This window comes from Rousettus aegyptiacus, unplaced genomic scaffold, assembly GCF_014176215.1.
Source record: "Rousettus aegyptiacus isolate mRouAeg1 unplaced genomic scaffold, mRouAeg1.p scaffold_m13_p_10, whole genome shotgun sequence".
Classification (NCBI taxonomy): Eukaryota; Metazoa; Chordata; class Mammalia; order Chiroptera; family Pteropodidae; genus Rousettus; species Rousettus aegyptiacus.
In genome coordinates, this window is record NW_023416285.1 from 63,556,083 (window position 1) to 63,572,693 (window position 16,611).

At 33.6% G+C, this 16,611-nt stretch overlaps 1 protein-coding gene across 13 annotated transcripts in view; it reads left to right on the forward strand.

Moving 5' to 3' along the window:
- Positions 1 to 16,611, forward strand: part of CLOCK (clock circadian regulator) — a 102,367-nt gene that overhangs the window by 28,820 nt on the left and 56,936 nt on the right. For 5 of the 13 annotated variants that reach the window (XM_036227930.1, XM_036227918.1, XM_036227929.1 and 2 more), the window contains exons 3-5: positions 1,093 to 1,179; positions 10,120 to 10,211; positions 16,118 to 16,207. In XM_036227930.1, coding sequence (XP_036083823.1) covers positions 16,161 to 16,207 — 47 coding nt within the window. In that variant the 5' untranslated portion in view covers positions 1,093 to 1,179; positions 10,120 to 10,211; positions 16,118 to 16,160. Of the gene's footprint in view, positions 1 to 1,071; positions 1,180 to 10,119; positions 10,212 to 16,117; positions 16,208 to 16,611 lie in introns of all 13 variants that reach the window. The other 8 variants (XM_036227926.1, XM_036227927.1, XM_036227928.1 and 5 more) reach the window with 4 other exon arrangements.

The window sequence follows — 16,611 nt, forward strand, 5'->3', positions numbered from 1 at the left end:
ATAAAAATTAACGGCCATGATAAGACTGTTTTATAAAATCATACTGGAAATACAGGGTAAGAAAAGTACCTACCTACCTCATAGGGATGTTGTGAAGATTGAATTAGTTAATACATGTAAAACACTTACAACAGGGCTTCATATATAGTAAAGTGCTTGGTAACTATTAGTAATTGAGAATGATGTCGGGACTGAATGATTTACCATCGTTCTGCAGGAGAGCCCTTGATGGTCAGTTGTTTGATCAGTTCATCCAACCATAGAGAGCCTAGCTATGGGCCCAGGGCAGTCTTCCATCAGGCTCTTGTAAAATCACCCTGAAAGGATCTTCCTCCTTGAGGACTTTGCCTCAACTTCCTTCCCAAGAGTCCTTTCTGAGACCCTTGAGGCTAGGGGCCTGGGAAGAGCTTCAGAATGGCTGGTATATTGTAATCAGTATATTGTAATCAAGTGGTTAAGAGTTTTAAATGGGATCTGCTTTTGAGTTCTGTGTGACTGTGTGACTCAGGGCTGATTGTTTTACCTCTTAATTTTCTCACCTGTCTCATCTCAGAGATGCCTTTTCTCATCCCTTTTCTTTCTCTGAGCAGCTGCACTGGCCACCTTTTACTTTCACACAAATGCCATATTCATTCGTACCTCTGGCCCTTAGAACATACTGTTTTCTTGGGATGAAACACGTTCTTTATCTACCCCTCTGCCTTTTCTTTATTTGGCCAGATCATACTCACGCTCATACTAAATGCCCGATCATACTCACGCTCATACTAAATGCCCCTCCTTTAGAGGGCCTTTTCTAACTAAGTTCCACCACACTAGTCTGTATCTCTGCCATGCTTTCTCTTCACATCATCATGATTCTTAAAGGCTTTCATCTCATTTGGAGTTGCCCTACAGACTGAGCTCTCAGAGGGGTTGATGAGATCTGGCATATTCATTCCTGTGTCCCCAATTCCTGGCACAGAGGAGGCCCCAATTAACATTGAATACGTGGATGGTAAAAAAAATACTAGAAGTATTGCTACTTGGCATTTGGTTAATATTATTTCCAAAGCTGCCTTTGTTTTACAGATTTTTTTTTCCCCTATAAAGCTGCTGAAACTTGGAAGCCGGTTCTGTCACAGTGTAAGATGCCTTTGGAAAATTCTGCATTCCTCTTAGATGAATCTTTAGAACTTGGTGAGTTTCTCTAGATACCTTTAATCTTCATTTTGTGCTCAGAAGTATGCCATCCCCTTCCACCCCAAACCCCTCCATAATTATTAGGTAGTGAGGTTTGAAATCTCCTAGTAAGGTGCATAGGATGAAGTATTATAAAAATATTTAGGGCATGATCTGTAACTTTCCTTGATAGTTTTTAATTATCTTAGGAATTTCATTCTTATGAGGTGTGAAAAGTTATTCATTGGTTAAATAATTGATATCCAGATGTAAACTATTTTCAGCAATTCCTGATGCTTTTCAGAGTTACTGCTCAGAAGTAAAAATGGTAACTTTTTGTATTTTTCCGAATTGAAGATAATTTGCAAATGGCTGAAAAGTAGCATAATAATTATTTCCTGTCAGATTTTAGGTTAGAGATAAAGCGTCAGCTGATTAAGGTAAAGGCCAATCACTCCAGCTTACAAGCATGTCTCTCCATCAGGGGTCTGCACATTCATTACCAAATTCAGCCTGCTGCCTGTTTGTTTTTTTCTTTCTTTTTTTTTTTTAATGACCCATGAACTAAGAATAGTGTTTATATTTTTAAATCATTGGGGAAAAATCTTAGAAGAATACTATTTTGTGACATGTAAAAATTACATGAAATTCAGAATTCAGTGTCTATGAATAAAGCTTTATTGGAACACAGCACTCTTATTTTTTACTTATTTTGTTTTGTATGACTTTTTAAGCTATAGTGGCAGAAATGTACAGGATAGACGTAAAATTTGTCGAAGTTCCAAATTATACTAATTGGTATTTAACTATGATTTTTTGATTACAATAATTAATGAGATAATCAACAATACTGTTACTATAAAGTTCTTATGTCTGCATAGCAGTTTTTACATTTGCAGAGTTCTATTTCTGTCTCCACATTACTATGAAATAATTAAATCCATTTTATAAAATATTTGTCATAAACTTATTAAATATAGAGTTAAGTAGTTGCATCAGAGACCTTAGGGCCCAGAAAGCCAAAAATATTTACTATGTTGCCGTTTCTAGAATAAATTAGCTGACTTCTGCTCTGTGTGGTTGGAGAAGTATTTATAGGTTGGGTGCTAAGGTTTAAGAGATGAGTGGGAGGAAATTAGAGAGAAGTGAGAGTCAGTATCAACTCTCACTGACTTATTTACACCTTTTTTTTCAATCCTGAAAAGTGTAACCCATATTCTCCTTAGACTGACATATTCCTATTTTAAATAGAAAATAAAGAAAAATCGATTCTCCTATTACTTCTAAAATGAATGTATGTATATAGAGAAAATTAGTATAGTATTCTCAGTTTTTACCAGGTTTTAATGTTACCATAATATCTTAAGCACGTAAAAGATTATCTATACCTTTGGTACAGTTTATTTTTTTCTATCATATGGAAATTACCTGCTATTTTTAAAGTGAAAATACTAACATTATTTGGAAAATAGTTGGCGATTGACTTAATGGAACAAAGCATGTTGAGGACAAAGGTATATGGTCCCTTTTGGACTCAGTGGATAGGCTTGGAGGATAATCTTAACTCTTCTGTAGTCTGACACAGTCACATTAAGTTTTACATTAAGAAATAAAAGGCCATGATTTTGAGTCAGAATCTTCTCTGGTTCTAAGGTCTGTTTCATGAAACTTTGGTTTGGGTGTGTTTTTTGTTCTGAAGTTGGTTTTAGAAACTGCTATAGAGCCAAGAATGTTTTTTTTCTTATATTTTACATCTATTTTAGAGATAGTCTGATATTCCCAGTCAGTATTGAATATATTGCGACTACTGTTTAATCTTTACTCAAATATTAGACAATTTTAAAAGTATTTGGGTCTTTCTTGATAAGTTAACATTGTTCTCAGAAATAATTATCTTTTTAACTATAATATAATCACTTTGTAATCTACAGACATGAATAGGAATTTTTTATAAATGGTGACAAACATAGTTAAGGATTGTTGCTTAGGTTTTATATTATACCAGTCAGTTAAATTTCAGCACTGCTTTTAATTAATGCTAATAGATCCATCAGTCCAGATTTAACTAACCTAAATTCCAAAGTGGGTCAGTGGGTTAATAGGTTATTAGGTTAGAAAAGATTTATTGTTTCCATTTCTTTTAAAACCATGTTCCTGAGTTAACCATTTTAAATAATAATTTAAAAATTATTAATAGATAACATTAAAAACTTCTTTAAATTATATGAACACTACATAAGAAAAAAATTTTTGTTATTCATATTGAAAAAAATCTTTGTTACTCATGGTTTGTTTTCTGGATAAACATGAATTTTACATTCCTTTTGTAGAGCCAGGGCTCTAGTATTAAACAGTTAAGAGAAACAGGAAAGAAAAGGCTTCATTTAAGTTTTTCTGGCTATAAAACTAATGTATGTTCATGGGAGAAATTTTAGAAAGTACTAAAGAAAAAGTTTTTAAAACATCCATAAGCTAATTACTGGAGTAACCACAGTTGTACTTTTGGCATGTTTGGGTTTGTGTTTAATATATTTTGATGCTGTGGTTACTGCTGTTGGATGCTTAAATTTTTTCTAGCTTTACTATTTAAAATAACAGTGCAGAGAATATAAAACTTTAGATACATCTTTATTTACTTTTTTTCTCAAAGTCAAGTTACTGAGTCAAAGGACATAAATATTTTCAAGTTGTTGATATATACGTAAAGAAAGTCATTAGTCACTATTGGGTTAGCAATATGGTCTTTTTTTGTATTAGCTGATACAGAGACTTCAATGAAAGTAATTTATGTACATTCTTTAAAATTCTTAAATCCATCATCTGATTAAAGTTTTATTTTTATCAGTTAAACTTTCTGGAGTGCTTTCTTCATTATATGGAACTACTGAGGACTGGTTCATAGTAAATAGAGTTCAAATAATGAATACTGTGGCAGCTCCTGTGCAGTTATTAGGTTTAGATCATGTCATTAGTTTGTATTGTGGTTGGATAGGAAAAGGCCTAAGAAATTCTTTGTTGTTAACTAATTCCTTCAAATTATTAAGTACCTATAAATCAATAGCTCTTCTTAAATCCATAAGAGAGGGGAGGACATAGAGCAAACCACTGCCCCCAAGATTGGAGAGTCAGGCAAATACAAGGAGTCATGACTTTCTGGAACACTAATTCATAAGCTGAAACCATCTCAGGAAGAGGGCTGGGTAAGAAACCTGAACTATAATTGACAAATTGCTAGAGGTTCACTGTAGACCTGGTCATAGAGGGCCCTCACAATATTGTAAGACTTAAGATTTGCTTCCAGGAGCTTGACCAGGTCCTCACAATAAATGTTAGAGAAAATTCCCTCTTGTTTCCAGCAGGGGGAGGGAAGAAGTAGCACCTTTGAAATACCAGAGGATTCTGTTCTTTACAAGGCCTGCTTTCAGGGGGAAGTGGTTAACTGGAGCCTAAGCTGCTAGGGTTTTGACCTGGAAGAAGGGAAATACCCAGCATCAACCCTCTTTAGCCTTTCACATGGGAGATAGGAAATACTCAAATCTAACCTATTCTAACCATTCTATCCCACCTAAGTTGGGGGGAAAAAATGAGAAACACTTGTGAAGTCCAGAGTCCAGAGCATAGGCTCACTATAAGACTGAAAGCTAAAGACTGCAGAATGCTCCCCTCTGCTAACACCTTACGACCACATTAGTAAAGGCCTATTTACAAGTGTGTTTTACCCAGTACATCATGGCCAGCAAGCAGAAAAAAATTACAAAGCATATCAAAAGGCAAAAATCATAATTTGAAGAGATAGAGCAAGCATAGGAACCAGACATGGCAAGGATGTTGGACTTACCAGACTAGGAATTTTAAAAAATGATTAATATGCTAAGAGTTCTTCTAATGGATAAAGTAGACAGCATGCAAGAACACATGGGCAATGTAAACAGAGATGGCAATCCTAAGAAAGAACCAAAAGAAATGTTAGAGATGAACACTATAACAGAAATGAAGAATGACATTGATGGGCTTACTAAGACTAGATATAGCTGAGGAAGGAATCTCTGAGCTAGAGGATATCGCAGTAGAATCCTGGGAAACTAAAAAGCAAAGAAAGCAAAAACTGAAGAAAAAAAACCCAAAAAAACAACATCCAAGTATAGTGGGACAACTATAAAGGTGTAACATGAATGTCTTGAGAATATTAGAAAGAGAAGAAAGAAAGGAACAGAATATTTGAAACAGTCATCATTGAGAATTTCCTCAAATTAATGTCAGACACTAAACCACAGATATAGGAAGCTCAGAGTCCACCAAGCATTATTAGTGCCCCCCCTCGCCAACTACACCTAGGCATATCATTTTTAAACTACAGAATATTAAAGATAAAAGTCCTTAAAGAAGTGAGGAGAAAATTCACTTTAGAGAGGAAGCTCTGTATATATTGAACAGCAACTCCCTATTTCCCCCCTCCCAGGCCCCTGGCAACTACCATTCTATTTACTGCTTCTATCAATTTCGACTACTTCAGATATCTTATGTAAGTGGAATCATGTAGTATTTGTCCTTCTGTAACTGGTTTATTTCACTTTACAAATTGTCCTCAAGGTTCATCCATGTTGTCACATATGTCAGGACTTCTATTTTAAAGCTGAATTCATTGTCTGAATATGCCACATTTTCTTTACTCAATGTGTTGATGGACATTTAGGTTGTTTCCAGTTCTTGGCTCTTATAAATATGCTGCAGTGAACATGGAAGTACAGTTATCTCTTCAAGATTATATTTTCAGTTCTTTTGGATAAATACCCAGAGGTGGTAATGCTGGATCATGTGGTATTTCTATTTTTAATTTTTTGAGAAATCTTTATATTGTTTTCTATAGCAACTGCACCATTTTACAGTCCCAACAGGATTCCTGTTTCTCCATATCCTTGCCAATACCTGTTAATCTCTGATTTCTCTGTTATATTTTTATATTGGCCATCCTAACAGATGTATGATTTCTCATTTTTTTGGTTTGCATTTCTCTAATGATTAGTGATGTTGAACATCTTTTCATATATTTGTCAGCTATCGTACGTCTTCTTAGGAGAAATGTTTATTTAAGTCCTTTGCCTATTTTTTAATCGTGCTTTTGTTCTTTTGCTGAATTGTAGGAGTTCCTAATATATTTTGGATATTAACCCCATATCAAATAAATGATTTGCAAATATTTTCTTCTGTTCAGTAGGTTACCTTTTTATTGTGTTGATGATTTTCTTTGCTGTGCAGAAGTTTTTAGTTTGATATAGTTCCATTTGTCTATTTTTGCTTTTATTTCCTGTTCCGTAAGTGTCATAGTCAAGAAATTATTTTCAGATCCGTTGTCCTTAAACTTTTTTCCTATGTTTTCTATGAGTTTTATAGTTTTAGGTCTTACATAAAACCTTTAAACCATTTTCATTTGATTTTTTTGGTATGGCGTAAGATAAGGATCCAGTTTTATTATTTTGCCTGTGAATATCCTGTTTTCCTAGCACCATTTGTTGAAGAGACTATTCTTCCCTGTTATGTAGTCTTGGCACCCTTGTTGACGATTATTTAACCATAAAGTTTGGGGTAATTTCTGGGCTGTATATCTGCCTTTATACCATACTGTTGTGATTACTGTAACTTTTTTAATGTTTTCAAGTCAGAAAATGTGAAGCCTTCAGCTCTGTTTTTCTTTCTCAAGATTGTTTTAACTATTTGAGATCCTTTGTGGTTCTATATGAATTTTAGGAGTTTCTTTTTTTTCCATTTCAGCAAAAAATATCAGAGATTTTAATATAGATTACATCGAATCTGTAGATCCCGTTGGGTAGTATGGACATTTTTAACAATATTAAGTCTTCCAGTCAATGAACATGGATATCTTTCTGTTAATTGGTGTCAAATTTAATTTCTTTCATTAGTATTTTATAATTTTTAGTGTATAGTTCTTTTGCCTTTTTGGTTAAGTTTATTCATAAGTTTGTTATTCTTTTTGATATTGTAAATGGCATTTTCTTAATTTCCTTTTCAGATTGTTCATTGTTAGTGTATGGAAATAAACCGATTTTAGTATATTGATTTCGTGTCCTGCAACTTTGATGTTTATTAGGTCGTGTGTGTGTGTGTGTGTGTGTGTGTGTGTGTGTGTGAGAGTGAGAGAGAGAGAGAGAGCGCGCGCGCGCACGTGCACGAGCACTTTAGGATTTCCACATGTAAGGTCATGTCATTTGTGAACAGAGATCATTTTATTTATAACTTTCTGATTTCGGTGCCTTTTATTTCTTGCCTAATTACTCTAGCTAGAACTTCTGATACTATGTTGAAAAGAAGTGGTGAGAATGGGCATCCTTGTCTTATTCATCATCTTAGAGGAAAAGCTTTCTATTTTTCTCTGTTGAGCATGATCTTAGCTGTGGCCTTTCATATGTGGCCTTTATTATGTTGAGAAAATTTCTGTCTAATCCTAGTTCGTTTAGCGTTTTTATCACGAAAGATGTTTAATTATATCAGATGCTTTTCTCCATTAAGTGAGAAAATCATGTGATTTTATCCTTTTTCTCTTAATGTGGTATATCACATTGATTGGTTTTTGTATGTCGAGCTATCCTTGCATCCCAGAGATAAATCCCACCTGATCATGGTGTGTGATCTTTTTAATATGTTGTTGAGTTTGATTAATATTTTGTTGAAGATTTTCTCATCTATATTCATTGGGGATATTGGCCTGTAGTATTCCTTACTTGGAGACTCTGTCTGACTTGTGGTATCAGATAATGTTGGCTTCATAAAAATGAGTTTGGATGTGTTCCATCCTCTTTAATTTTTTTTTTGGAAGTGTATGAAAAGAATTGGTGCTAATTAATTCTGTAAATGTGTGGTAGAATTCTCCAGTGAGTCTGTCCTGGGCTTTTCTTTGTTGGGAGAGTTTTGATTACTGGTTCAATATTCTTATTAGTTATATAGGTGTATTCAGATTATGTTTCTTCATTATTCAGTTTTTGTGAGTTGAATGTTTCTAGGAATTTATCCATTTCCTCTGGCACCAGGGACCAATGCTCCTATGAGAGTCTAGTACCTGATAATCTGAGGTGGAGCAGAGGCAGTGATGCTAGTGCTGGGGAGTGGGCTGCAAATACAGATGAAGCTTCCCTTGTTTGCCGCTCACTTTCTGCTGTGCAGTTGAGTTCCTAACAGGCCATGGACTGGTACTGGTCCACGGCCCAAGGGTTGGGGGCTCCTGCTCTAGGTTATTCAGTTTATTGGCATCTAATTGTTCATAGTAGTGTCTTACGATATTTTGCATTTTTGTGGTATCAGTTATAATGTTCCTTCTTCTTGTTCTTTTCTAAAAATTCTTTTGTTTCTTTGTTTCCATTATTTCCTAGTCTCTTATTTTGTTTACTTCGGGTTTAAGATTTATTATTTCCTTCTCTCTGCTAGCTTTGGGCTTAATTTGTTCTTTTTCTAGTTTTCTGAGGTGTAAAGTTATGGTCTTTATTTGAGATCTTTATTCTTTTTTAAGGTAATATTTACCACTATAAACTTCCTTCTTGGCACTGCTTTTGCTTCATTCCATAAGTTTTGATGTGTTATGTTTTTGTCTGTCTCAAAATATTTTCTAATTTCCCTTTGATTTCTTCTTTGATCCCTTTGACCCATTGATTGTTCGGTAGTGTTGTTCAGTTTCCACACATTTGAATTTTTGTTTTCCTCGTGTTATGATTTCTAGTTTTATTCCATTGTGGTCAGAAAAAGATATTTGATATGATTTCAGTCTTCTTAAATTTAGTAACCTTGTGACCTAATGTGACTTGTCCTGGAGAGTTCCATATGCACTTGAGAAGAATGTGTATTCTGTTGCCGTGGGGTGGTATATTCTGCATCTCTCTGTTAAGTCTATTTGGTAAATAGTGTTTTTCAAGCCATTTGTTTCTTATTGATCATCTGATTGGTTGTTCTATCCGTTATTGAAACTGGTGTATTGAAATCTATTATTGTGTTCCTGTATGTTTCTCTGTTCAGTTCTGTTAGTGTTTGCTTCAAATATTTGGGTGCTCTGATATCGGGTGTGTATATATTCATAATTATATATTCTTGATGAATTGACCTTTTTATCCTTAATGTTGTTTTTTGTTTTCTGTGATAGTTTTTGACTTAAAGTCTATTTTGTCTTGTATAAGGATGGCCACTCTTGCTCTCTTTTAAAAAGTTACCATTTGCATGGAATATCTTTTTCCAGTCTTTCACTTTGAGCCTTTCTGTGTCCTTCAGCCTAAAAGTTGAGTCTCTTATAGATATGGAGCCAGATCTTTGTTTATTAAATTCATGTAGCCACTCTGTCTTTTGATTGGTAACTTTAATTCATTTGTATTTAAATAATGACAGGAAAGGACTTAATATTGCCATTTTGTTCATTATTTGCCTTCCTAAAGCTTTTCGTCACTTCATTTCTCTTGTTGTCTTCCTTTGTGGTTAATTGATTTTTTTTTTTTTTTGTAGCGACATGCTTTGATTCCTTTCTCATTTTTTTTTGTGTATCCTCAGCCTCTGTGATGTCTTCTTTATGCTTACTATGGGTCTTACTAAAACATCTTATAGTTTTAACAGTATATTTTAAGCTGATAACAACTTAACTTCAGTAACTCTATTCTTTTCTCTGCTCACCAAACTTTGTTAGAGATGTCACAAATTATCTTTTTATATTGTATATTCACTAACATATTTTAATAGTTATTTTTATACTTTTGACTTGTGCTAGAATTAAAAGTGATTGTTTTAGTTTATTTTTAAGTTCTTTTTAGAAATAATTTGTGGAATTTAGCATTTCTAACATACATTTTTGTGACAAAGTTCTAAATTTTATGTTTTAAAATTTAAAACTTCTTTCATGATAAACTTATAAGTTTATCAGCTATATAAATTGAGTAAATTAACAAATTAATGTTTTTCTTGTTTAAACAGAATTTTGAGACTGATGGTCAGCCATATAGAAGAATACATTGAACCTATAGTTTTCTGAAGAATCAGTTCAAAAGATCCAAAAAGTAGAAAAGGTAATGATAGGGTTGTATCTTGGAATGCACTTTGGAATGACATTTTTCCAGAAAAATATACCTTTGAAAATCCATAAGTTATGTTGACACACTAATTTGAGGAAATATTTATTTAAAAATTTTTAGTATTAAATTATCCCAAAACATTTATTTTGTCAGCTATGTTCAGGTACTACTTTATGTACTGGGAATACAGTGATGAATAAGGCAGAAGCTGTCTCTGCTCACAAGATGATTACATTCTAAAGAGGAGGATTAATAGTAAACAAACACATTGAAAATTTTGTGGTTTTATGCACAGAATTAAAATGAATAATGTGATAGAGACTGTTGACTGCTTTCATTAGGTAGGAAAAGAAGCCTTCATTGAAGAATTTTTCAATTGAGATCTGCATGGCCAGAATGCGCCAACCACGTCCCCTTTCTTGGGCATTTATTGTAGGAGGCAGTGAAATAAAAATGACCATGGAATGCTTGAAGAACAGAAAGAGCAAACGTGGCTGGAGTATAATAAGTGGGGAAAGAGTATATGGAACTCAGTTTAGAGAAGGAAAATGGGAGACACAGAGGGAGTTTTGAGAGAAAATGAAATTTAATTGTATTGTTCACCATCTTTAACTAGAAGTTTCTTATTCTTCATAAAAGAGTATATGGAGTTCAGGTTAGAGAAGAAAAATTTACTGAAGAAAGTCACTAAATTTTGCCGTATGATATTTTAGCTACCTGTAAAATCTGTTGAAATATCAAAAAGGTGATTGACATATGACTCTGAAGCAGAGAATCTGGTCTAGAGGTATGGATTTGGGAGTTATTGGCATAGGTACTTTTAGATTCTTATATCTGGATGAAATTATCTGGGACGTGTACATAGATTGAAAAGGATGTATTTCTGGGATGTGCCAATGTTAATTAGAGGAGAAGGGACAGCCACTGAGATGGGTGGAAAAGCAGGAAGGTGTTCTGTCACAGAAGCCAAGAAAATTGTTTAATAGATAGAAATGGTTAGTTATATCACATGTTACTAAGATGTCAAATAGAGAGTAAAGCAGCCATTAGATTTAGCCACATCAATAACATTGATAGTTAATATGAGTGAACAATCTCAGTGAGAGTGTGAGGATGAAAGCCTGACTAAAATTAATGGAGAATAAGAAACTTCTAGTTAAAGATGACAAACAATACAATTAGATTTCATTTTCTCTCAAAACGCCCTTAAAACTGAAGTAAAAGGACTTGTACAGAAGACATAACTTCACAAGGGTAAAGAGAATGGGAGAGGAAACAATTGCAACACAGTTTTAGAAACAGAAAAGAAAAAGAAAGTGTAATAATTGTCTTATAGATCGTAGAATCCCAAGCCAGCTGTGGGAATGCTGAGAAACAAAGTTAGTGGCACCGAAGAACTAAAATGTTCATGAATTGATTAAGCATTCTTTACTACAATTTGTTGCAGTTCTCTTTAAGAGGTGTTTCTACTCCACAGATCGTTTTTCTGATTTTGAAAACCCAGGCAACCACCCCTTACCTATCACAGCAGAAGACTAGAGATTTATTCTCTAGGAAGAATAAAATAGAGTGGTATAAAACATAGTTAAGAATGGGGGTACCATATTAAAAATAGGGGGATTAAGAACCTAGGTAGGCTACTGGATTTTTATGATTTTCAGTCAGTAGTTTAGAAGATTCTCTGTGAATTATGAACAGCCTAAGAAAAGATCTGAAGATAATGACATTAAGAATTCCCCGAAGAAATATTCTAACCTGATATTGCTACAGTTAAGTTCATAGTCAGCAAGCCCTATCACACAGACCTTCAGTGATCTTCTTAGTACCCCACCCTTAAATATGAACCTGTGGCCAGAGATCACTAGATAATTTAGGAAAGCCTTGTACATGAGAGGCCAAGACCATACCAAAAGAGAAAATACCAAGTTAGGGGAAATGGGGACCAGGTTGGCAGGTAAAAATTGAAACAAAATACAAAATGATCATTTTAAGGATAGACTATGACAGTTTTAGACTTCTGTTGCCTCAAAAAAACTTACCCTTCCATATGTCCTTTCTTGGGCAGTTATTATAGAAGGTACTCAACAAAAATTGACTACAGAAAGATGAAGCCATATCAGAAACAGGGAATGCAACCTCAGTAGAGTCCCAGGAAATCACCAGGATGATAATGAATAGTGATCCCAAGATTAATGCTGGTCACCAGTTATAGAGAGTATCCAGCTCCAGTAAGAATAAGTCAGAAAGTGCTGAGAGAAATGATTACAAGCAGTGTAAATTGGTAGAATGTGTAATATGTTTTAAGATATTAAGAATAAATTTAGATAGAGAAGAGTTTAGGGCTCAATAAGTATATAGAAAATTGGTTAAAACAATAATTTTTGACTAGGGAAAACAGAAAGGGAAAGTAATTGTAGTATGCTGTATGGCTCAGCTGTGATTTGTATTAACAGAGTAGTAATCATGTTACCTCTGAATATGATCACTTAGTCAAAATTATGATATTGGGAATTTGGGCAAGTGTGCATGTGTATGAGGTAAAGATGAGGCGAGTCAGAGCTAAATTCTTTTTTTTCTTGTGGAATTCAGTAGATGTTGCCTAAAAACAACACTACTGAGAGCAAAAGCAGACACTTTTAATAATCACATTGGGACAACTCAAATAAAATGGGACTGTGAAGGCATCTTATCTAAAACAGAAGAAATCAAGTAACAAAATAAAGATATTAGGGATAGGGAATTAACTACCAAAAGAAATAAATGAAAGTGGGAAGCGGGGATCAGAGGTTTCCTGATTTTTTAGTGTCTTATAAAACTGGATATTTTATGAACATGTATACATTGGTGAAAATACCAAATTTTAAATTTAAAATAAGAGACTGGAATTAAAGATGTTGAAATCGCAACAGCGTACAACTCTCACAATCAGTTTTCTTGTGAAAGGAGAAGAAAAGGGGTGCAGCACCTGAAAGGGGTTGGGGTTAAGGAAGTTTTTCTATTTTGTTTTTTTTTTTTAAGGTAAAATACTAAGATATTGATTAAAATAATTTAGTCATAGAGGAGAAATTAGTGATGTAGGAATGCAGAGCCTTGGGAGGTGACAGTAGATGGGTTTCAGAAGACAAATAGTATGTCATTTGATAATGCACAGTTTCTTTTTAATAACAATGTGTTATTTTATGTATAAGTGCTCTTTCCCAAAGTTTGACTGCCAGGCACTAAGATTTACTGTTACTTATGTGTAATGTTGCATACTGAATTAAAAACATACCTGCTTCTGTATTTGGTACAGTTTGAATTGCTTATAGTTTTTTAGTTACTAATATCTCCCCATTTGTTTTAAAGCTTGATTTTAGACTGTTTATAAAAAAGACACATGCTGCCCTTGCCCTCCATTGTTATAAAATAGTAACCTGGTGCTTACTCAGCTGGGAAGTCCTATCACTGAATGACTTTGAGCTCCCATACTTTATTTAAAGGAGCATTTGATTCCTAGCTGTAACTTGATCTTTTATAATTTAATTTGTGAACTTTAGATTCCAGTGACTGTACCTAGTCTTTTCAGACTTGTTGCATATTATATTAGCCTATTGTAAATATTTAAGAAAAAATACTAAAATTAATCTATATCAGGCTAAATACTTGAAATTCCTTGTGATGTGTAAGGACATCACATGTCTTCTGTAACTGAATTCTTAGAATCCATAGCATGTGCAAGTGTGACTCTGGCTAGTCTTTTTGTACTGAAAGTGTGAATTGTAGGGTAGTTCCCACACAGAACCTTTGGCTGTTTCCCCATTATCACTTTGTTTTGTTAAAATTAATTCGACACCATTTAAAAAAGACAAGAGGAATCTTCTAACAATTGCTCTAGAGTACTTAGGCCTATTTCACTTATTACCTTTTCCTTATATATAACATGTGTCAGTTGGCTGGAAAAGTAGAGATAAAATATTGGTCTAGACTGTTAGAGATACAGTCTTATGTTGTTCAGTTAGCTGGACAACAAACGTTTGGAAGACTATTGTTAATAACAATAGTAAAATACCTTAATAAAGCATCAGTCTGTGTCTTCTAAACCATTTTGTGTTTACTCTTCTTATAGTTCAGCATGGCCATTCTTATAGTCTAAGCCCTAATTCTTGAGATACTTTTTTTATTTTCTAGTTTGCTCTATTTTACCTTTTAATGATTAAAAAATATATATTCAGTGCCAAATAAGGCTCAGATCTGGCCTTTAAAATGAAACTGTTCTTTTTTAATTCACCCAAGGTAACAAAAGGCTTTGTTACCTTTGCATTGTTCTTTTTATTGTAGTCATAGAACCAACATCTATTATTAGTCTGATGATAAGTACACCTTTTGGACCAGAGGGCTGGGCTGTATGTACTTAGGTGATCTTCTAACTAAAATTCTGTAATTCTGTGTTCTATCTGCTGATGTTGACTCAGACACTTATAATCAATATTTTATCCTGGTGCTAGTTCTTTTTAGTTTTACCTATGACTCCCCCACTCATTTTTTTAAAAAAACTCTTAGTCTTTCAATCTCAGTTCTACAGCCATAACCACAATGCAGCATCATTTATCAAAGGTTATTGTTTCTTGCTCTCATGAATATACATTTGTAAATGATAACATATTTTAGAATCTCATGTTCTTAGAACATCTTTAATCTTCTGTGGTTTAATTAGAGTTACACATTAATTTACGCTATTTTCTAAATTTTAAGTAAAAATGTAGTTAAAGTAGAATTTTTTTGTGCCTCAGAAGTGTTAGGATATTTATTAGGATTAAGGTGATTTTTCAATATTTCACTTATGACTATAGGATAAAATATATATAAATAAAACCTTTACACTTCAGATATATTCTATATAGAATATAGAAAGACAAATGTTAGGCTTGTGATTCAGTTTTAAAGCAGTAAATTTTAATTCCTTTAATGTGGGTATGAGACTTTTAATAATAAGGCTTTCCTCTACTTGACTTGTCTTCATCCCTCTACCAGTCCTGTTCTCACTTTATGCACTAGTGATTAAAACTTTAGTTGTAACATGCCTAGATTTTTCTCTAAAGAAAATGCTAAACCTCTGTAAGTTTTACAAATATGGTGCTCCCTCATCTCACAAAGGCCTGACTGTGCCTTTGCAAAGTGCTATTCCTGTGGCTTATAATCATTTCAACTATTACCTCTTCTGTTCTCTAGTCTATTTCTCAAACTTAAATGTCCGTAGAAATCACATGAAGACCTTGATAAAATATATTCTGTTTTGGAAGGACTGGGGTAGGGCCCAAGATTCTGGCTTTTAATAAGCTCACAGACGTATCTGATGCGGATGGTCTCTGGACCACATTTTTAGTAACAGTCTAGACTATCTGGCAAACTCATTGTTATCAAGGATATTTCCTCTGACCCCTCTGTATACCATCATTATCTCTTTTACTCTATTTAGGTATGTATCTCTATATCCAATTCTAGATTTTTACCTATAGGGACTGTGTATTTCATCTTTGTATTCCCAAAGCTTATCATACTACTTAACAGAAAATAGGCTTGCAGCAAATGTTTATTGCTGATTAGATGGTATTATTACAGCCTATTTATAGTTACATTGTCTAATATGTATAGTGAATGTTAAGCATAGCTTTTTAATTTTTTTTATTTTATAATAGAAAGAAAATGAATCTCAATTTTTTTCCCTGTAGTCCTTTTTTAGAAGGAAAAAACCCCTCAAATGTGCCCCAGCTAAAGCTATTTACTTGAAAATAATGTTCCAGCCTTTAGTACAAAGATATTTTGAAGTCTCTGTAACAACATATAGTGTTTCTCAAGATTACTTTGTTTGTAGGATAAGTTTTTTGAAAACTAATGACTATTTATTTTTCTTTCTACCCAAGGAGAAGTACAAATGTCTACCACAAGACGAAAACGTAATATGTTATGTTGTTTACCGTAAGCTGTAGTAAAATGAGCTCAATTGTTGACAGGTATGTTATTAGAGACTCTTATTTTGAATTATATAAAGCTTTTTAAAAATTCACTATTAGAGTAATGGTCTATATCAAATTGGTAAAAGTAGTTTTATGCTTAAGCATAATTACTATTACATTTAATTTCTGAATTGAACAAACATAGTATAATAGTAAGTAATGTATATTGTCTAGAGCCAAAGTTAACAGTGATAGTTTGTGTTCTCAGTGGGTCTTTGAACTGTAAGTTTGGGTGATGTGCTGAGAGCTACTCTGAAAGAAATTGTGACAATTACAAATGTTTCTTTGGTACCTTCCCTCACAATTATTCTGAGATTTTACAGGTTTGGGAACTATAGGTCAGAGAGGTTGATAATGTGTGTAAGGTCACACAGTAAGTAATGAGTTGGAATTATGACCTG